We start from the raw sequence: 23,207 nt of genomic DNA on the forward strand, positions 1-23,207 counted from the left end.
GGCGCTATGGCGCCGGGTTGAGCTGTTAACTGTTTACTACGGGCTCACTCGTTTGTATTCAAAATCACGATCCTAATCACTTCATATCTCAGTCACAATCAAAGGCTGAATCATGTTATATTACTTTCTTATTTCCTTGTAGTTATGGTTCCAAATGATCTTGCCTGAAACTACAGCGACTAATATGTAACAGTGTTAACGTTTCTGTAGCTGCGCTGCTGAAGCTCACTCAGTGACGAGCGGCTTCTGCTATGACTATGTAATGAGCACAGCTCCACCTACTGGCTGGTTACCATAACTACCTCAAACTGAAACAGACCTGTTGAAAAACAAAGAAAGTTCAGAGTATCAGAGTATAATATAATAATCCGATCAGTCCTTTGACTGTTTTCCATTAAGTCATATTTTTGGATGGGAAGTTAATGGGGGGCAGGATGTTTTAATCAAGTCCTTTTTTGTTAATTATGTCTATGAAAACACTTTTGGTCTCTCTGAAAATACTCAGTGCCATTTCAATTGGAAAAGGGCTGACTGTGAGAAACGCAGAGAAGAAGGGTTAACCAGTTTTAAAACGGAGGCCATGTGTCCTCTGGTAACACTGCATTATCACATTCACCCATTCACACACCGGCAGAGGCGGCTGCCATGCACAGCGCTCAATCCATCCACCGGGGGCAATTCAGGGTTCAGTGTCTTGCCCAAGGACACTTCGGCATGCAGGCAGGGGGAGACAGGAATCGAACTAACAACCTCCCAGTTGTCAGACGACTGCTCTCCCCACTAATCCACAGCTGCCCCCAAGAGCCAACATCCTGACATATAATACAGAGACAAGTCTGTTCTGAAATTGACTTAAAGACAGGATTGTGTTGCATTTGGTGGCATAGGAGGGCTGGACACTTTAGAACAAAGGTAATGCCTTACTTGTAAATACCGGAAAATTTTGACTGCGGAAGGCTGATGCTACAGCGTTGTCTATGGACAGATCTTTTAAACATACACGTCCTATTCCACTCCATTCACTAAAGACTGGATTTTGAATCGATGGTTTAAGAGGTGATTTGATACAACAGGATTTACACCGGACTCACACTGGATACATTCCGGCTGCGGAACAGACACCGCAGATAATCCGCGTCAATGTAGACACAAGAAAGGAAGGAAGCAAACGCCATACTTGTTCCAAAATAAGTGATTTCAAAATAAAATCCGTGTCGTATTTTTTCCTTAATGTGCTATTTTTTTACTTCTTCTGGTAGAATACAGAACAATGTAGTTATTATGCGCATTAGAAGAATGAACTATTTTGTACTTCGTTACTGCAGGAAAGTCAAACAACACCAAAATTGTACAAAACAGCTCTCTGACCGGAGGCTTTGTGTTGCCAGATTGGGCTGGTTTCTGCCAAATCAAGCTTCTTTTTTGAACACGTCGGATGGGTTGATGAATTGGTTATGTGTTTATGATGTGTTTTTTTTAAGATACAAATACAGTTTTTACAGTTTTAACGTTGCATTTTCAACACAGATGGCGGTTTGGACTGCTTTCTGTTGAGTTAAACGGGTTTCATACGTGTTTGGGGGGAGAGAGCGTCGGATCTGGCAACCTCTTCCAGCTTTGACATTCAACAACTCATCTCCATCTTGTCTGGGATACACATTGAACTGCTCAAAGGAGACTAGAGAACAGAGATATGTGTAAAGTTGCTCATGAGTACTTTCATACCAGGGGTCTATTTCACCAAGCAGGTTGAAAAAACTCTGAGATTAATCCTGAACTCTGTGTTGATCTACTCTGAAAGGGAAAACGCTGGATTTTCGGTTACACAACAGCTGATTTGAGTTAGATTACTCAACTTCAAGTAGTTTCACCTGGAGTTAAGCATGTACACGACAACTATAAAAAGCCAGCATCAATGGAGCGCCGATTCCACGAGTCACCATGGCAACAGAGAAGCGGAGAGCGACATATAGAAGCTGGAACACATTTTTCGAAAAAAATGCAACACGCTGCAGCAGCGAAAGAGAGGGAGGTGGCGTGACAGAAAATTGCTGCCCGTGTCAATGAGTAAGTTTAAATGTAGCCCTTTATATCAGAATATCATTAAATATTAAATATTATTACAGGGAAACTGTTTGAATGGTCACCAGTTAAGGTATTTCATTTAGTTGTAATCCCACGGGGAAGAAGCCACATGGCAGCAGCTAAAGATGAAATATAAAAACATTGTTCAAAAGACCTCGGCACAATCTCATTGAGGGACATCATTTTAAGCATGTTTAACATTGTAAAGTAGCATAAATACCAGTGGCTGATGGACTGTGCAGTTGTTTTATGTCACAAACCTATATCATGTTATGACAAATAATTAATCCTATTTAATCTAATATTATATTATTATCCATTATTTGAGTATAATTTTTTAAAAATGTTATTGATGCAAATATCTGTTTTGTTTTTCATGTCCTTTTCTTCTTTTGGCCCAGATTGTGAAGGTTCTATCTGCCTGCTGGAGCCCCTTTATGCTACAGCCAACATTGGAACTCCATCCATCCATTTTCTACCGCTTATCCGGGGCCGGGTCGCGGGGGCAGCAGTCTCAGCAGGGATGCCCAAACTTCCCTGTCCCCAGACTCTTCCTCCAGCTCCTCTGGGAGGATCCCAAGGCGTTCCCAGGCCAGCCGACAGACATAGTCTCTCCAGCCTGTCCTGGGTCTTCCCCGGGGTCTCCTCCCAGTGGGACATGCCCGGAACACCTCCCTAGGGAGGCATCCAGGAGGCGTCCTAACCAGATGCCCGAGCCTCCTCAGCTGGCTCCTCTGGATGTGGAGGAGTAGCGGCTCTACTCCGAGCTCCTCCCTGGTGACTGAGCTCCTCCCCCTGTCTCTAAGGGAGTCCAGCCACCCTGCAGAGGAAGCTCATTTCAGCCGCTTGTATCCGGGATCTTGTCCTTTCGGTCATGACCCAAAGCTCATGACCATAGGTGAGGGTGGGAACGTAGATTGACCGGTAAATGGAGAGCTTTGCTTTTCGGCTCAGCTCCCTCTTCACCACAATGGACCAATACAACGGCCACATCCCTGCAGCCACTGCACCGATCCGCCTGTCAGTCTCACCTCCATCCGTCCCCCACTCGTGAACAAGACCCCAAGATACTTAAACTCCTCCACTTGGGCCAGAGTCTCTCCACCGACCTGGAGAGGACAGGCCACCTTCCTCTGGTCGAGGACCATGGCCTCAGATTTGGAGGTGCTCATCCTCATCCCTGTCGCTTCACACTCGAACTGCCCCAGTGCATGATGCTCCAGGTTCGATGAAGCCAACAGGACAACATCATCTGCAAAAAGCAGAGATGAAATCCTGTGGTTCCCGAACCGGACCCCCTCCGACCCCTGGCTGCACCTAGAAATTCTGTCCATAAAAATGATGAACAGAACCGGTGACAAAGGGCAGCCCTGCCGGAGTCCAACATGCACCGGGAACAGGTCCGACTTACTGCCGGCAATGTGGACCAGACTCCTACTCCGGTCATACAAAGACCGGACGGCCCTTAACAAGGGGCCCCGGACTCCGTATTCCTGGAGCACCCCCCACAAGACACCACGAGGGACGCGGTCGAACGCCTTCTCCAAGTCCACAAAACACATGTGGACTGGTTGGGCGAACTCCCACGAACCCTCGAGCACCCTATGGAGGGTATAGAGTTGGTCCACTGTTCCACGACCAGGACGAAAACCGCATTGTTCCTCCTGAATCCGAGGTTCGACTATCGGTCGAATCCTTCTCTCCAGTACCCTGGAATAGACTTTTCCAGAGAGGCTGAGGCGTGTAATCCCCCTATAGTTGGAGCACACCCTCCGATCCCCCTTTTTAAACAGGGGGACCACCACCCCAGTCTGTCAGTCCAGAGGCACTGTCCCTGACCGTGAAGCGATGTTGCAGAGACGTGTCAAGACAGTCCCTGCACATCCAGAGACTTAAGGTACTCAGGGCAAATCTCGTCCACCCCCGGTGCCTTGCCACCAAGGAGCTTACCGACCACCTCAGTGACTTCAGCTTGGGTGATGGACGAGTCCATCTCTGAGACCTCAGCCTCTGCTTCCTCCACGGAAGACGTGGTGACGGGATTGAGGAGGTCCTCGAAGTATTTCTTCCACCGTCCAACAATATCCCCAGTTGAGGTCAGCAGCTCCTCCTCCACTGTAAACAGTGTTTGCGGAGACCTGCTTTCCCCTCCTGAGGCGCCGGACAGTTTGCCAGAATTTCTTCGAGGCCGACCGATAGTCCTCCTCCATGGCCTCCCTGAACTCCTCCCAGACCCGAGTTTTTGCCTCCACAACTGCTCGGGCTGCAGTTCGCTTGGCCTGCCGGTACCTGTCAGCTGCTTCGGGAGTCCCATGAGCCAATAGGGCTCGATAGGACTCCTTCAGCTTGACGGCAGCCCTTACTTCCGGTGTCCACCACCGGGTTCGGGGGTTGCCGCCACGACAGGCACCAGAGACCTTACAACCACAGCTCCAGGCAGCTGCTTCGACAATGGAGGTGGAGAACATGGTCCACTCAAACTCAATGTCCCCAGCCTCCCTCGGGACGTGAGAGAAGCTCTCCTGGAGGTGGGAGTTGAAAACCCTGCTGACAGAGGGTTCCACCAGACGTTCCCAGCAGACCCTCACAACGCATTTGGGTCTGCCAAGTCTGTCAGGTTTCCTCCTCCACCAGCGAATCCAACTCACCACCAGGTGGTGATCGGTCGACAGCTCTGCTCCTCTCTTAACCCGAGTGTCCAAAACACGAGGTCAGAGGTCAGATGACACGACAACAAAGTCGATCATCGACCTCCGACCTAGGGTGTCCTGGTGCCAAGTGCACTGATGGACCCCCCTGTGCTCAAACATGGTGTTTGTTATGGACAAACTGTGACTAGCACAGAAGTCCAACAACAAAACACCACTCGGGTTAAGATCAGGGAGGCCGTGCGATCCAGTCACCCCCTTCCAGGTCTCACTGTCACTGCCCACGTGGGCGTTGAAGTCCCCCAGTAGAACCATGGAGTCCCCAGTCGGAGCACAGTCCAGCACCCCTCCCAGGGACTCCAAGACGGCCGGGTACTCTGCACTGCTGCTCGGCCCGTAAGCCGAGACAACAGTGAGGCACCTGTCCCCGACCCGAAGGCGCAGGGATGAGACCCTCTGGTTCACTGGGGAGAACTCCAACACCTGGCGCTGAGCTGTGGGGCTATAAGCAAACCCACACCAGCCCGCCGCCTCTCACCGCGGGCAACGTCAGAGCAGTGGAGAGTCCAGCCCTTCTCCAGAGGAGGGTTCCAGAGCCTAGTCTATGTGTGGAGGTGAGCCCGACTATATCTAGCCGGTACCTCTCAACCTCCCTCACAAGTTCAGGCTCCTTCCCCGCTCACGAGGTGACATTCCATGTCTCAAAGCTAGTCTCTGTGTCTGAGGATCGGGTCACCGGGCACCCTGCCGTCGGCTGGCACCCAATCCACACTTTACCCGGCCCCTCCGGTTCCCTCGGTGGGTGGTGAGGCAAAGGCCCGGCCACCAGGCGCTCGCTTACGAGCCCCAACCCCAGGCCTGGCTCCAGGGTGGGGCCCCGGCTACGCCATGCCAGGCGACGTAACTACCTTTGTTTTTTTTCTCTGCATAGGGGCTATTGAACTGCTCTCAGTTTGGCCCGTCACCCAGGACCTGTTTGCCATGGGAGACCCTACTGGGGGGCATAAAGCCCCCCCGGCAACATAGCTCCTGGGATCATGCAGGCTCTCAAACTCCCCCACCACGATAAGGTGGCACTTCCAGAGGGAGAACCTTGAAACTGTCAGGAGGAAATACTCAAAATGTTTTTGCCAAATGTTAGTTTGGAAAAATATACGCAAATATACTAAAAAATGTCATTTATCCAGGATGAGGAGGATGAAACCGTGTTTGCTGCCTTCACAGAGGATCCAGAAAGTCATATCGAGGTACGTCACTGATTGTTCTCTTCCCATTAAAACTCTGAATACTCCTGTGGAACATAGAGCTTGACATTTAGGCGACACTGAAACATTCAAATTGTCCTCCTTTTTAACAGATCATGGCTGGTCAGCAGCAGGATGGTCCCTCAACTTCCACATCACAGATCAACACTGTGAGATGATGTTCAGTAAACACCAGAGGCTCATTTCATTCAGTTCATGTGCAGCTGGATCATTTAATGTCCTCTATGTATTCCCAGTTACCAGTCAAAGACATTTACAAAATCCACTTAACAAGATAGAGAAATCCCTTAAAGAACAGCAGCATCTGGACCTCCAGATGAAGAAGACGAAATAGGAAATTGAGACACTGGAGCAGAAGCTGCAGGTGGGTTCATGGTCACAGTGAATTATGTTCACTATTGGAACATGAACTAAACCCTTTATTTATTTATTTATTTTTGTAGAAAATAAAGAAGACAAAATGAAATGTGTGTCATGTCTTTTACTTGCTGTGGTGGTAATGATGGTGGTGATTTAAACTCCTCAGTGCTCTGCATCTCCAGTGTTATATAAAAAACTCCCATTTGCGAAGAACCGCAGCGCAACACACAATATCTGCTGGGATGTGAGTGCGCGACTAAGTTTGGTTATGTTGCAAAATATGGACGGAAAAGATTGTGAATGTAGCGCATGGATTGAGACGTGAAGCGGTAGCGTTCAAAAAGATAACTGTCTGGAAACGCCAAAACATCTATGCGCGGTCTGTAAATAATCTCCCGATGAATATTCAGTTCACGCTGCAGTGATGCTGCTCCTTCATCTGCAGGATCGCTGAGAAAAGGACATGACATTTTGACAGCTACACAAAAACTCGCCAGCTGACTGAATGAATGAGGAAATAGAGCAGCGGCTGTGGCTGAAAGGGGGCGGAGCCAGAGAGAAACTTCAGGGTTGACTGAGAAAAACCTGCTTCCGACCAGGTTAGAGTCACAGAGTGTGTTACTGCGGTGACTGACCACAGTTTCAGTTCCCTCTCCTGGTGGAACAGGCTGGAGTTACTCCTCTGTCTCTGGTTTGAGTTCTCTCCCTTTGTGGAATGGAAATCTCAGAGTTTCCTTCATTTCCGGGTTATTCAACACAGAGTTTTCTTAAAACCTGCTTTGTGAAATAGATCCCTGCACTGTTGGGTTGGACCAGTTCTTTTCAGGGAGAGTCCAGAATGTTTGTGCTGGTATTAAAGCTCCTTGGACTCTGGTCTGGACCAAAGAAGGGAACTTTGCTCTGCTCAGAGACGTGGGTCTTTGTTCAAGTAAACGGTGAACTGATTCACAGACTAGTCCGATAAGGTTCATTAGGCCTTTTTTTGTATTCATGGTTTGGATTCGTATACACAGCCCAGAGGTTATTTTGCCTACCTTGACATGTTTCGGCTGCCACTGGACACTTCTGAGGAAGGCTGCAGCTTGGCAGCCGAAACATGTCAAGGTAGGCAAAATAACCTCTGGGCTGTGTATACGAATCCAAACCATGATTCGCAGACTGTGAAAGAAAAGTGGACATTCCAGCAGACCAAGAGATCATAAAGCGCAGTGCATTTGGGTTATACACAAAGTTAACAACAACACACATTCAAAGACGCAATGTAAAGGAGAAAGCAAAAACTTGAAAATGAACCGTGGGTAGACGTGGAGGAGTGCAGGCACCCATTGAAGATTATATATTGCGATTGCTTGTGACGTGCCAGTTACAAGGGAGGGATTTCTGCCTTTAGTCCAGACCAGTCAATGAGCTGGATTTGTCTTTCATCATGCTTTTGGACGTTGTCCAGGCGGTTTGGTCCACTCTTAAAAGTGCCCCCCCACCCCCGGGCTTATCCTGGTGTGTGAAAGTGTCCTAAGAGGCCTGGTTCTCCACGGCTCTCCTCCTCTGAGCCTGGTTCTGCAGGTTTCTTTCTTTTGAAAAATGAGTTTTTTTCTTTCCTCAGTTGCTTATGCTTGCTCATGTCGATCTGTTGGGTTTTCTCTGTAGAAGTGTCTGGAAATGATTATGTTGTATCTGGTTAAATAGGAATAAAGCTGAATTGAATGTAGCCTTCTCTTACATTTTGTTCAGGATGCCTGTGGACCTCTACTGGAGGAGCTCAAAGTGGAAGCACAGTGCCGTACGGACAGCTGGACAGAGGTCCCTGGAGGACAGGAGTCCTCCTCAGGCAGAGTGGCTGGTTTTATTCTCATTATCGATGGTCTGACTCTGGACTGGGCTCTACAGGAGGAAGTGAGCGGCAGCTTCCTGGAGCTGAGCTGTGCCTGCCGGGCGGTGATCTGCTGCCGCTCCACTCCTCTGCAGAAGAGTCAGGTGGTCCAGCTGATTCGGACCCAGCTGGGTGTCATGACGCTGTCTGTGGGTGAGGACAACGCCTGCAGGCTTTAAGCAACTGTTCCTGTTTGTTGGAGAAACACTGATCAGTAGTATAAAGATAGAAGTTAAAGAAGGGCGTTTTTTATTTATTTTTCTCATGTGCTCTGGCTGTAAATTGCCTTGGCTTTTACATGACAGGCCTCTGAACATGGTTTAAATGACAGAATGGTTCCTTTTGGTTTGTTCAGGTGATGGAGCCAATGATGTGAGCATGATTCAGGTGGCTGATGTGGGGATTGGGATTTCCGGACAGGAAGGAATGCAGGTAATAGATGGTGAAACCTCACTGAGATAAAAGTCACATGTAAAGATTTTCTCTGTTTCCTCAAACTGCCTCACTTTAATCACCGTATTGGTCCAGATATAAGACGACTCTGATTATAAGACAACCCCTGTTTTTCAAATATCATTTTGTGAAAATAAAAATATGTTGAAGACAATAAGGTTACTCACAAAACAATTTTTTTTTATTGTACAATTATTCTAGGAAAACTCACAACAGAGATAACATTTCAAGTGATTTAAGATCAAGAACTGTTACTGCAGCGTTAAATAAAAAACTATATTCTGTTTCTCAGAATCTGAGGCTGCGACTCAGTGAAGAAGCAACAAATGAGAACCTCAAAGGTTCAATAACTGCATTAATGATGTAAATAACTTTATAACCATCAAATTCAAGTTCTATTCAACTTCATGAGCATTAATAATTCAGTCTAACATATCTTGGCGGCTTGGCAGTAGTTTGTTGACTCTGCGGCGTTGAACCATCAGTTTGAACTTCTCTGTTGTTTGCTCACTTGTCTAGCGTTTTAGCCCCTTCGTTCCAGATGGTCACGTTCCTCCATTTCTCATCATTGTCACTGTGACGCTTCATTCGCTTTCTGGAGAATGCAGTTTCTGAAAAAAAATATCGTCTTACATTCGGGCCAATACGGTACACTAAAGTGGAAAGAATATGTGCTGCAGGCTAATTTGAAGCTCAGCAGGATCACTGTTGATTTTTGTTTCCCATATAAATGTATTTTTCCAGGCCGTGATGTCCAGTGACTTTGCCATTTCCCGGTTCAAACACCTCAGTAAGCTGCTGTTGGTCCACGGTCACTGGTGTTACTCCCGTCTCACTCACATGATCCTTTACTTCATCTATAAAAATGTGGTGAGAAGTTTTCATCTCCTCTCCACAATGTTCAGAAACTCTCCTCAATCAAATGCCTTGCTCAGACTTTGAAGAACTATTTATAGTCACTCAAAAAACATTGTTTTGTACTTCACTGATAGCGCTGATATTTATTAATACAGTGAACATACACGGACAGCCACCGCTGTGGTTTGGTAAATGTCATGTGGGTGTGTTATTTTTGTCTTAATGTCTTTGCTCAGATCTGAAGTCTTCACCCTTTATGACCTAAACCCAAGTAAAATTCATCTGGAGCCACAAAATATGGAACATTAAAGTGTGGATATCACAGTGAATGATTTTTTAAATGTTTATATATATATATATATATATATATATATATATATATATATATATATATATATATATATATATATATATATATATTCAGCCATTTTGGCATCGTTGCTATTTTTCATTCTCTCTTTCACCTTTCTCATGATTTTAGCCATTTTGAAGCCTTTTATCCAGGGATTAGTCATTTTGGTAGATCGACTAATACAATTTAAAGTCAATTCAGCTTTATATAGTACCAGGTAAAACAGTCATTTGTAGGCACTTTTACAGAGAAAACCCAACAGTTTTACATCTGCAGAGCCGCACCCTGAGGTGGAGACTTCCTGCAGAACCAAAATAAGATCACTAAGTAGGATGAAAAGTTATTTCCTAAAACTGAAAGAGTCTACCACAGTCTACCACAGGGTTGGCACTACTTATCATGACAGCTAATTGAATAAACTAAGTAATCAACTTTTTGAAGTAATTTTGAAATAAACATGTCATTTTTAAGAATTTGAGGGCACAAATTGTGGCCCATAGGCTAGCATTCATTTGATATTAAAATGAAAAGATTGAAATAAAAAATGGATGGTAATTGTATTTTTGTAGCTTCATAGAACTATGCATACATCCTTGGTTGCATGTACTGTATGAGCAGATGTTCTCAAACAGATGTTGTGATTGGCTGTCCTCATTGCAGTCTGTGTCTTCTGTCATGTTTTCAGATGTTTGTAAATCTGTTGTTCTGGTACCAGTTCTTCTGCGGTTTCTCTGGAAGCGTCATGACCAACTCCTGGGTGCTCATCCTCTTTAACCTCATCTTCACTGCCATTCCCCCCCTCATCTATGGCATCCTTGATCAAAACACAGCTGCAGACACTCTGATGGGGCAACCTGAGCTGTACCGGACTCCCCAGGCCTGCAAGGTACACACACACACACACACACACACACACACACACACACACACTGTCATGCAGTCAGTAGTGTTCTCAGCCACACTCACAGATACCTGCTGCCTCGTTGGTTTGACTCCAGCGATCATTTCTCTCACGCTGCAGTTTCATCTGCTCCTCTGCTTGCCTTCTGGAGGCTTCAGCCAGCTGCTCTTCTCCTTCATCATCACTCTCTATTCCTCTTGTTTGTGTGGCTCTGTGTTGTTGTGAAATCACCACTCTGTCTTGCTTACTGTTTTTGGAATATGTGCTGATTTTTTTTGATCGGTGTGGGCAAAAATCCCTGATTATGCAGCTCGTTTTCTTTAAAAATGCAGTGGAATAGGCCTATACAAGATATTCATGCAATTTATGTGATGAAATTGAGGAGTTTGCAAAAATTGCAGGACCTTACAAAAACTGATCTTTAAACCTTCCAACAGCCTGTTCTCACGAGGCTACTACCTTAGGGGGACGGCGTATTAGCACACGAAGTAAATCCGAATGGTTATAAAGCATTTTAAAAGACGTGGGGGTTTTTTTCAATCCGTTAAAATAATGTTTTGATACACAGACCTGAGCATGCGCAGTGCTCCGCGGAAGGATATACCAGAGCACAGCAGTAGAAGCATAGACTCAGCCGCTGTGCGCAGGTATATCCTTCCGCAGCGCACTATGCTTGTGCAGGTCTATCAAAACACTATTTTAATTGATTGAAAAGAAAACACGTCTTTTAAAATGTTTCATAACCATTCGGATTTACTTCGCGTGCTAATACGCCGTCCCCTGGACCACTGGAAGGAGGATTTTGTCCACTTTCTCAGTCTGGCTCTGTTTCCTCTTCACCTGCCGTAGTTGAGCTAAGCTAACTACGATGCTAACAGCTGTTAGCCAGGCACTGGACCAACGGACACAAAAAAGGTATTTATGAGCTTATCTCACTCTGTAAATGATCGGGATAGGGCGTGGGTCCAAAATCTTCAGAGTATTCCTTTAAAGTAAAGAGTCATTTCTAATGGCTTCCTGTGATAAGACGTATCATCAGTGTAACTATGAAAACTGATGTACAGCTGATTATCATCAGAGTAACCATGGAAACAGATGCTCTGTCTCCTGATGACGTCCCCCAGAGATAGTTAGTTCCAGGTCTAATGTGGGTTAGAACCAGGTCCCGGGTGTTCAACAGTTAAAAATATTTAAAAATTCTCAGAACATTGAATCTGAGGTATTATCAACGTGCAGGTTAAAATCACCAGTTATTAAAATCCTCAGATATGTTTCATATTTTGATGGTTCCAATGGATCGTGTTAAGGTAAACCGTGCCACTATGAAGTGATTTTAAGTCTGTAAAGAGACACTCACAGAGATTTGTGTTTCTCTTACAGCTCTTCTCTCCTCAGATGTTCTGGATCACAGTCCTGGATGGTTTTTACCAAAGCCTTGTTTGCTTCTTTGTGCCTTACTTTGTAAGTTCTCGCAGCAACTTGTCACTTCTGTCGTAATGGTAGAATGAATTTGAAACAGAACTACATAGATAGATAGATAGCTAGATAGATAGATAGATCTGTCAATTTTTCTGTTAGTCCAGGACTTACGGCGCGTCCATGCTGTCCGCTCGCCACCAATGCACACAGGCTTTCTCCCATGCTGCTTTCTGGGCTCAGCAGAGCGTTTCATGCAGGCCACTGATCCACGCATCCTCAAGAAGCTTTTCCAGCACTACAGATTGTTTATCTGCTCCTTTATTACAGATTATTTAGAGAAAATTAAGCAGATGCATTGTCAGTACGTTGTCATTTAGTATTAAAGTTTATTAAGCCTTTTTTTTTTCTGTCTCCGAATTGCGGGGGCGCACGAGCAATTAGATACTTAGAGTTTAGCATTGACAGTGTTCAACAGTCTGGCAGAATGAGCCCAAGACAGGAGACTGGAAAAGGGGAACAGGGTTGAGAGATGTCACTGGCGATCCTGGGGTGGATGGGGGAGTTTATGGGGTTGGCAGAGAGAAAAAAATATTGAGAATCAAAAATTTGTTTTACTTTGTACGTCCTGTGTTTTTAACAAGCCACCCTCAAACTTGTTGAGTTGGTTGACATTCCTCTCAGAGAGCGTGGCAGCTGGGTTAGACCAGTCAGTTTTACCCTGCTGATGATGTGTTGGGAGGGGTTTACTGTAAGTCATGTGACTGAATGTTGCTGTGGCATATATGGTTTTCAGCTGTAAACTCCGAGTCTGCTAGCATTCATGTAAGTTAATAATTGCAAGGATGACCCTTGAGCTACCCCTCAGCCATATTGAAGCTGTAGGTTGCAGTCTCTATGTCTTGAAGTCCTGCTGTTTGCTCACAGTGACATTGTGGTGATATTCTTTTTAGGCGCTGGCAGGATCGGATGTTGGAGAACTGTCCTTTGGCTCTCCAATCAATGCTTCAGCGCTTCTCATCATTCTGCTGCACCAAGTCATTGAGAGCAACATCCTGGTCAGACTCTGCGTCTCAAAAACTTCCCTTTCGGTCAATGGCTTTGTACTTTGTGTACTGAGAAAGTGAGTGACCTTTATGTCCGTCGTGTTCATTGAAAATAGAGCGTGCTGTGTTTCTCCTGTGTGTTGTGTAGACATGGATTCACGGTCTGGTGTTGCTGCTCAGTGCTGGCTCCTACGTCGTCTTTGTGCTGTTCTTCAGCGTGTATTGTGTCAGCTGCAGCCCCCCAACCAACCCACTGGGGGTGGAAACACTCCAGATGTCTCAACCTCTCTTCTACATCATATGTGCTCTCACTACTGTGACAGCTCTGTTACCCAGGTACTCACCGTCTGAAATACTCACCACATATGCAGAGTTATGACCGGAACTGAGTAAATGATCAGAACATACTCCAGAATTCTGTTGTACATCAAGCACAGAGGTCATGAAAGGAGACCTGGGGCCTCATTTATCGACCATGACATCGCATTCTACTCATGATGACTTTACTGAGCTGTTAAGAGTCTGCAGCTCAGTGCTGGTCAGGATCCCCACGCTTCAGGTTCCCCATGTTCTCCAGAGAACTGTGGTGTCAGGACTCTTCAGGTTCCCCATGTTCTCCAGAGAACTGTGGTGTCAGGACTCTTCAGGTTCCCCATGTTCTCCAGAGAACTGTGGTGTCAGGACTCTTCAGGTTCCCCATGTTCTCCAGAGAACTGTGGTGTCAGGACTCAACCAGCAGTGGTGTTAAAGACGTTTCCTGATCTAAAGTGTTTCCTGCTGCAGTGCTATGGTTACATATCAGCTGTCTACCAAAATAAAAGCTTTTGCTCTATTCTACATGACATGTTGCTCTAGTTGTATTAATCGGGCTGCCTGACAATGGCCTCTCTTTATTTTGATAAATTTGATGAATCTCTGTACACAGACATGCTTTTTAAGTCAACACACCTCACAGAGCGACACCTTGCCAGTCTGATCTGACAGGAAAACAGTCAAATTACGCTCAGAGTCCATTTCTCCAGTCCGTCTCCAGAGTCCTGCAGAAGCTCCCGAAGCTCTTTGCTTTAATGAGGCCTCAGATTCCTGTGTTGTTTCCTCATAGTGTGGAAGCGGAGTGTGGAGCTTCTCCAGTGACTTTCTGTTCACTCAGAGTTACAGCGCCACCTGGAGGCCTGGCATATGAACCTCATTGTTTTGAGTTGTTCTCATGATGTCCTGTGGATGCAGACACACTGTTTGAGCCCAAAATGATTTTTATTCCAGGTAAATTTAGGCTTCAAATGACTTCTATTCAACCAGAAGCTTGTTTGAGCAGAAATGATACAGGCTTTGTTCAAAGGTTAATAAGATGATGTTCTAGAAGCACCATCATTCAAAAAATAATTTTTCAGCTTTTATTTACATTTGAACAAAAAGTGTCATGTCCAGCATTATTCACACAACTCTCAATAGTGGCTCCAGAAAATAAAGACAGTAGTTCATGAAGCTTCTTCTATACAGCAGTCAGACTCCTCCTAGGATTACTGAGCAGCTTGTTTCATGTCTCCACTGCTATTTTTGGCCATTCATTTTCAACGATGAGCTCCAGCTCATTTTAAGCCTGTCCTCCATTTTATCCTCAGTGTGCCTCTGTCAAGAGGAGACACGTCTCCAAGGGACACTACCTCTTGGATTTTGGGGTGTCCCCTCATTAGAGGGTTTACTGTTTTGCAATACACTTAAATACTGGTAAATATATTTTCCTTTGGTTTGCGTAAGTAAAACTGTTGAATGATCAGTATATGTGCAGAAAAACCAGGCTAGTACCTGAAGGCAGGTTGAAATGTCACCCAGACATCTTTGCCAATCAAATCGTGATCATAACAATCCATACTTGTTCTTTCAATAATCTGAGCTGATATCTAAACACAGAGTTCCACAGCAGTGAAATACCTTCTGCAGAGGAAACTTTAAAGGGATAGTTCAGGATTTTTGACATGAATCTGTACGGCACCCCGTCAGCAGTGGTGTGCATTCATACAGACTGACCCCTGACCCCTGACCCCTGACAGCGTCCAGTGAGCAGAGATCCTGTCCAGTTTTGGTCCAGACGAAAGTAGTCCGGCAGGTCTGCTGGGGTCACCAAAATAAAGCGTTTTTCTTCTCAAACCAATATGTGTTCGAAAGAGTGATATATTTGCATCACAAACCGTTGTCCACAAAAAAGTCAGACCTTGTAAACGCTTGGCACTATTTTCTCTCCCTTCATATCACTCCAGCTGACTTTACGAGCGGTAAACCAGCATCTCTGCTCACTGGACGCTGTCAGGGTCAACAGAAGAAGCGCTTTCTGTTTCACTCCACATCAAATGTTCCATGTCTTCTCGGCCACCATTGATTGTAAAACTCCACTGATCAGCAGGTGCAATATTCAGGAGGTATTTTATATTGAACATTTATGGCAGAAAGTGGGCGTGTCCAGGGTGGGACATGAGGTCAGTCCACCTGTGCAGCTCTCCATGCTCCATTTTATGTTTCTGACTTTTGCTTGGCATACACCAGCGTTGGCCTGGGTAGACTTATCGTTTGTTTTCTACGCCGTGTTTTATAAACGAGGCCCCTGATCCTGGAAGATATGTTCATGGCCTGGAGTGAAGACCTTTTCTCCTCTGAACTGACATTTTGAAGGTTTTATTTGTGATTTTCTCAGAGGTGCCGTGGCTGAAAAAGCCGAAGTGAACGTTGTTGGAGAGGTTCAGAAAGATGGTGCAGTTGTTGTTGGCATCTCTCCATGTGCCTTGTGGCTGCAGAAAGTCTTGCAGGACTAACAGTTGTGATGTTTTCGATAGGCTGCTGCTTCGAGTTCTGCATAACACCATGCACCCGCCTCCACGCCTGGCATCCTCTCAGAGGGTCCAAGTGGATTCAGACAAGTTCCACAGAACAGTGCAGACCTGGAGCTGGGAGCGGGCCAGAGACGGCAGGCTACTAGTGAGTGCCGACAACCCTGCCCTGGAGCCCAGCGTGGCCTGAGCCCAGACTCTTCCCCGTTCCCACTGCGCCTGGCCCTGAGGGATGGGAAACCCGACTGCATCAACTGCACTGATGATTTTGATTTCAGATTAAAACAGAAACTGTAGAAACTCATCATCACATCAAAATCCAGGATGATAATGGCAAAAGAGGCTGGCTGAACAAATGGCAAGTTGCTGCCATGTGATACGTGAAAATGTAAATATCCTCAACTGATGTGACGAACTGTCACCGAGTTCCATCCATCCACCTTCTATAGTGCTGTATGCTGCTGAGGGCACAGACGTCGCATACGGAGACCCTCGTCCACGCTGCTGAGGAGTGGAGCCGACGCCTGCGTGGCGGCCATCTTGGCACGGTGGACATGGGTTCCACAGCACATTAAGGAATGATCTGTCTCATTATAAATGTGATCATAAATCGATCAGTTTTCAACTTCTCTTTTTCAGTTTATTATAAACATCACACATGGAGGACACACAGACATAAAGAGAATGAAATGAACTCATACTGTTCAGGCTGATTGAGATTTTTATTGAGAGAACTGGTTTAAGGATGTATATTGTTCTTCATTATTATTATGATTATATGATTCTGATCATTATCATATTAGATTGTTATATCTATTATCACAATTATTATAATTAGTTATTAGCCATCGCGTAACACGTAGTGTAACGGCGAAGGGTATTGTTCTTGCTCAGTTTCTTCTGTATTATTATTATTCTTTGTCCCACGAGAATGCATTTTTGACCCCCTGAACGTAGCTGAATGTGGGGTTTTTTGGTATCTACGCGACCGGCCCGGCGAAAAATTCGATAAAATGTATACCTCCACAGTGACAGATCAACACTGGCTCAACAGCGCCACCTACAGTCAGACCCCTACGGCCCACAGAGAGGGCATATTTTGACATAGGAACACGAAATTCACAGCAGTGACAGAGCATGAGGGGACAAACAGAAAACTCTCTGGGCTCAAATCTGTGGGACCAACAGGAAGGCGGCCATCTTGGATACAAAAATCGCCACCATTTCGCTTTTCATTTTTCAAATGAACTGAACTCTTACTTCCTTTCTTCCAAATGAGCCCAAACTCAGCACACTGCATCTGGACACATTGACTTTAAATAATCAGCCAGCTTTTTTTTATACGTCGCTCGGTCTCCTCACAGCACGCCGTCGAAAAACGCCTTCACTTCCTGTTATTTGGACAGCCCCTCAGGAGCTCAGGCATTGTCCCAGAACACTCAGATTACAGTCAGTTCTGTGCCATAACGGTCCTCATGTAATGCATTATAAAGTTTAATACAACTCAACTCTGTAGCGCCCCCTACCATAGACCTGAGACATTAACATTCTTCCACAGTAACCAAACTGTGCAGGAAAATTTTATGCCTGAAGACAAGCAGAAAATTATATTACCATTTTGATGCATTTATAACTGTTGGCCAGCAGGGGGCGCCAAGACCCCCCGAAAAATACATAAACATTTCTTACAAGCACATACTTTTTCTGACTGTCTCGAAATTTTGATCAATTATACACAACATGATGCTGATTATGTTGATGTATGAATGACTGTGATAGATGCTACAGCGCCACCTATGGGAGTGTGCAAAGATTACACTGCAATTTAAAAAAAATACGTTTACCAATCTCTTTCATATTTGACAGAAAATTCCTTTGTGGCCTCCTGATCAGAAAAATCAATCAGTCTTTCCTGTAGCTTCCATGGTTTTCACTCTAGAGGCTTCTCTAAAACCCATTCATTGTCTATGTGGACATGTTTGGCTTCCAATTATTCAAATGAACTGAACTCCTCGGAGTTTGGACCAAATGAGCCCAAACTCAGCAGGCTGCATCTACACACACTGACCTTCAATAATCAGCCAGCTTTTTTTGATCTGTTGCTCAGTCTCCCCATAACAAGCCCACAAAAATGCCTTCTTTTCCTGCCACACCAGTCCACTCTGGGCTGCCTGAACGACCCCCCCCCCCCTTACCCCCCCCCCCCCCTTACCCCCGTCCTCAATCTCCTGACTTTGACATACACACTTCAAACTCTGTATGAAATTCTGGCAGAGGACACTGATCAAAAATGTCTAGAATATCTTTGACCAATTCCAGTTCATCTCCATCAGGGGCGCAAAGACCCCAACAGAATATACATAAACATCCCTACACCCACACACTTTGTCGACTGACTTGACTTTTTGATCACTTATATAATGCATGATGTTGGTTCCATTGATATCTGAATGACTGTGATAGGTGCTACAGCGCCACCTATGGGAGCCCAAAGACAGACATGATAGATCATGACTCCATAAATTCATGTGATTTTGTGCATGATTGACTGACAGCAAATAAAGTGGGTGGTAATGTTTTGAAGGCCGCAGTGTGTGGCGTTAATGTCAACTTAGCGAGCGCGAGACGTCGACGGCAATAGCAGGGAGTGAAGCACTAACGCACGCGGCTTTAATATTATTATTTTTAAATTTTACAATCACTAATCTAATTATTAGTGCTATTATTATCTTTTAATGGTTGCAGTATTGCTGTTTCCATATTAAAGCTATAGTGCGTAACTTCGGTCGCCCTCTAGCGGAATTCTGCGTTATTACAACAATAAAGCCGGCGCTTCCATATGACGTACGCTCGGGTGTCCCCAGTGCCCCCCCTCCCCCCTCCCCCCAATCTGCCACGGTGATTCGCGTTTCCACAGCGCGAATCACAGTTGGAAACGGTTTTTATTCTGCGTGAATAAGGACAGCTGGTGAAAAAAAAGATGGGATTCTTTCGAAGAGGTAATTATTGTTTTCTTTTTTTTGCCACAGAAATGTAAATAGCTTATTGAACAGGAGACAAGGTGCCTGCTAATGTGTAACTGACAGGTTAGTGGATGAAAAGACCCAGTGGTGGTCAGCAGAAATCATTTGTTGTCCGTTGGTCTCCAGTAGCTTCTTGATGAAAAACGAAGTGTTACACACAAAGTACAGTGTTTCCTACAGGAAAAGAGTTTGGCAAGGGGGGGGGGGGTAGCGTGTGGTGTTGCTGCTAACGCTGCTGGCTGCTAACGCCGCTAATGCTGCTAATGCTGCCGGTGTTCGCCGTCTGAGAGGTTTTCTTTTTTTTTTTTTCCCTCTCCGTTGTCCGGGTGCTGCAAAACTTAGCGCGGGCGGCGCCCGGACTGAACCCTGAAGTCGCATGTGGCTTCCTGGGTCTGCCTGACACTGTGAGCTGAGCCTGTTGCTATGAGACCCTCCCGTCCTCCCCCTCCCTTCTTGTTGTGACGTAAAATGCGTAATTTCCTGCGCGCCAGCGCGGGAATGTCGCCGGTCGACACGCAAAGCAATAATTATATATACTGAAAAATCCCGCGACATGTTAGAGGAGCCGATCGGCTTAATCTGCATTTTGTCATCTCCACTAGTAGTGGCTTGGCTAAAACGGACGTTCATAGACACTTAAAAGTTACGCACTATAGCTTTAATTATTAGATATTATTTTGATTCACACTGAGTTTCAACAAGATAAATAGATAAAACAGTAAAGCCTTGGAAGCAGCATCTGTCTCATTAAAACCATCTGCATATCTACAACCTACTATAAACTACTCGAACTATAAAATACTGGTTTATTGATAATGTTTAGTTCTGGCCATGGCATCCAGCATCAGGGTCTCTCATCCAGATTCAGTCTGATCTTCCTCCAATCTTCTTCCAGCATCTTCTTTTGGTCCGGTTCAGCATCCACTGAAGTCAGCCTCCTCTGGGAAAAATAAAACCTGCAATTTTTACAATTTTAACCTGACAAAAAAACCTAAAACAGAGTAAATAAAATATCTTAAAGCTCAAAATTTATCAAAATTAATAATGTGATGATTTCATAATTTTCATGGCTTGTTTGAAGACATGATCAGCAGAACTAGGCAATTTGTAGTGTATTTAATGTATTTCAGCCAAAAGAGGGTCTCAAGTTAGTTATTCCTCCAGTCAGCAGCTGGAAGCAGCAGTAACAAGGTAATAATGTAAAGTCAGCTGTATTTTCTGTGAAGAACCTGGAGGCAGAGTGAAGGGATTCAATCTGCCCTGTCGGGGTTTATTTCACTATTTAACAACCAGCTCTCTCCATGTTATTCTTTATTTACACTTTGCCAGTGTCTGTCTACAGTATCTAGTTTAATTAGAACATCCATAAGAGAGATAAAAAATCTGGGATCTTCTCCAGTTATATTATGCTGGATTTTGTTTTTAAAACATCCAGGCATCCTGTGTCAGAGCCACACGTGGCGTTTTTAACAAATCCAACTGTTTGGAAATCGGCAGGAAATTCAGTGAATAAATCTACTTTATGATAAAAGAAAGCTTCTTACCTCCATAGAAACACATGCACTGCTGCGGCTCCAGTCCACTGTGCTCAGATGGCGGCGCTTTAGGCACGCCTCTCCACCCTCAACGTGGCGTCTACTTATATCATGTCTATGGTTGAGGGGCCCAGGAGCCAATCCCAGCTAGCTATGGATGACAGGTCTCTGGTCCATCACAGGGTAAACTCAGAGAGAAAACCAACCACACACACACATTTCACAGTGAGCAGCTAATGCAACACACACACACACACACACAAACAAGAACATCCCGAAGGAAAGGCCTGACCGGCATTTCAGGGAGCGCTAACCACTGCCTCAACCAATGTCTCTGTTTCTCACTGAAGACCACCATGCAAAAAATTCTGTTCAGATGTAGCACAATAGCATGCCAGGTGGAGAAAGAATAAACAAAATCGAGTCTTTAAATTTGAAGAACATGTTGACATGATGTCTCCCGTTTGCATGACGTGGTCCACTGACATCTCTCTCCTGCACTGCTTGGGATTATGAAGTCTTTTGAATTTTGCTCTATCTTTGTGAGACGGGTGAGAAAACAAAAAATCTGCTCTTTGTTTTTTTTTTTTTTTTTTTTGTCAGAAAATGTGTAACCTTAAGAAGAAAATGAAAATGCACTTGGATGATTATTCATTTTATTTAGAGTCAATGCGGCAATAACCTTCAAACCTGTGCCATGTATGTTTCAATAAGAAAGTTTGGTCCACAGCAAACCATCGGACGAACAACCTGCACTGCCCTCTACTGGACGCACCAACAACCACACCAAGATGAGGACTCCAGGCAACGCTTGAGGCATATCGACAAATTTGGGCCTCTACTATGTAAAAGTGAAATGAAGGTGTAATGAGCCTGCGCACCATTAGTGAGGATGTTATGGTACTAAACGTTCTTTAAGGTACAGTGTAGCCTGGATGTTACAATCATTAAGAATGAAGTACTGATGTCCTGTCCTGCCAGTCCTTGCCAGTACCCTGATTCTTATCCATGTTTGTATGAGATGTTTTAATTACCATGATTTTCACTTTCAAATAAACACTGATTTCAGATGAGTTGATGTAGGTTGTAAGATTAATTTTCTATTAAATATTCCAACTGTTGAGACCAGGTACTGAGTTTGCTCCTGCTTTTTTGTTCTTATTTCGCGAAAACAAAAGGCTGAGATGACTTGTTGCAGAACGCTGGTCCCTAGCTCATGCAGAGGAACAACCAGAGTGGCTCCCTAGTTCTTTCCAGCTTCCACATTTATCTTGTTGGGCTGGGCCTGCCCAAACAATTGGTTTTCTTGTTCACAATTGGATCGTTTGATATTGGCCAGCAGCCCCCATCTAAATGTCTTCTTCCCCTTAAACATAAATGAATAACATCTTGCAACGTTATTATGAAATTCATATTAGTTACACAGTCAGCCTGGCTGGTGACTCAAACCGTCTGGGTGCAGACTGGGAGAAGTTGAACATGGACGGTTTTGCAATGAAGACTTGTCGGTTAACTGTGTTGAAAGCTTTGTGAAGATCTGAGAACACAGCGCCAACAACACCTTCTCTGTCAACCATCACTCTGACTGTCCCTAAAAAGAAGCAGGGAGCTGTTTCTGCAGAATGACGGGCCCTGAAGCCAAACTGCATGGGGTGAAGAGTAAATGGGCCGTTATTCTAAAACAGAACAAGCTGCTCTGATATAAACTTCTCAGCAACCTTTGAGAGCTCAGGTGAAATACTGACCGGGCGGTAGTTACCTATGTTCAGGGGGGTTACATAGCAGTTTTCCATGCTGTTGGGAATATCCCCTGGAGTATGGACTGGTTGATGGATTGTGTGATTGTGTAAATTAGATGTTCTTTCAGAGATTTAGGCATCCCTATCATAGGTTCAGAGTTTGGTTGAATGCTGGAAGAAGGCTTGCTTTCATTTACTTTAAGAATACTGACAACTGTTTGAGGAAAATTCGGGGCAATTTCAGCCATGGAGTTGACAAAGTATTCATTAAAGGCCACGGCTAGTTGTGTTGGTTCTGGCATCATTTTACCATTTATGTTCAGTTGTAGTTGGTTCCTTAGTCTGTGGTTGATACCCATTACATTTTTGATTTGTTCCCAGATCAGGTGTTACCTTTTGCTTCACTAATAATTGATACAGTGGTTTCAAAAAGTTCAGGCACCCCTGATCATTTTCAAGATTTTCCTTTATAAATCATTGGTTGTTGGGATCAGCAATTTCAGTTAAATCCGTCATATAGCAGAAAACAGTGATGTTTGAGAAGTGAAATGAAGTTTATGGGATTAACAGAAAGTGTGCGAAAATTACTGAAACAAAAGTAGGCAGGTGCATAAATCTGGGCACCCTTGTTGTTGTTTTTTATTTGAGAACATTTAGCACTAATTATTGGAACACAAAGTTTGTTTGGTAAGCTCATTGACCCTTGACCTCCACACACAGGTGAAGCCAATCATGAGAAAGGGTACTTCAGGTGGCCAGTTGGAAGAGTTTCTCCTTTTTGCATCTCCTCTGAAGAGCAGCAACATGGAGCCTCAGAACAACTCAATGAGCTGG

At 44.8% G+C, this 23,207-nt stretch overlaps 1 protein-coding gene across 6 annotated transcripts in view; it reads left to right on the forward strand.

The window, feature by feature from the left end:
- The window catches only part of atp10d (ATPase phospholipid transporting 10D), a 98,537-nt gene extending 81,213 nt beyond the window's left edge, over positions 1–17,324 (forward strand). For all 6 annotated transcript variants that reach the window (XM_030116624.1, XM_030116627.1, XM_030116626.1 and 3 more), the window contains 8 exons: positions 8,090–8,381; positions 8,584–8,660; positions 9,426–9,551; positions 10,577–10,777; positions 12,173–12,253; positions 13,162–13,266; positions 13,403–13,590; positions 16,083–17,324. In XM_030116624.1, coding sequence (XP_029972484.1) covers positions 8,090–8,381; positions 8,584–8,660; positions 9,426–9,551; positions 10,577–10,777; positions 12,173–12,253; positions 13,162–13,266; positions 13,403–13,590; positions 16,083–16,266 — 1,254 coding nt within the window. In that variant the 3' untranslated portion in view covers positions 16,267–17,324. The remainder of the gene's footprint in view (positions 1–8,089; positions 8,382–8,583; positions 8,661–9,425; positions 9,552–10,576; positions 10,778–12,172; positions 12,254–13,161; positions 13,267–13,402; positions 13,591–16,082) is intronic.
- Positions 17,325–23,207: the final 5,883 nt, after the last annotated feature.

The sequence above is a fragment of the Salarias fasciatus genome, chromosome 19 (genome assembly GCF_902148845.1).
Source record: "Salarias fasciatus chromosome 19, fSalaFa1.1, whole genome shotgun sequence".
Taxonomy (NCBI): Eukaryota; Metazoa; Chordata; class Actinopteri; order Blenniiformes; family Blenniidae; genus Salarias; species Salarias fasciatus.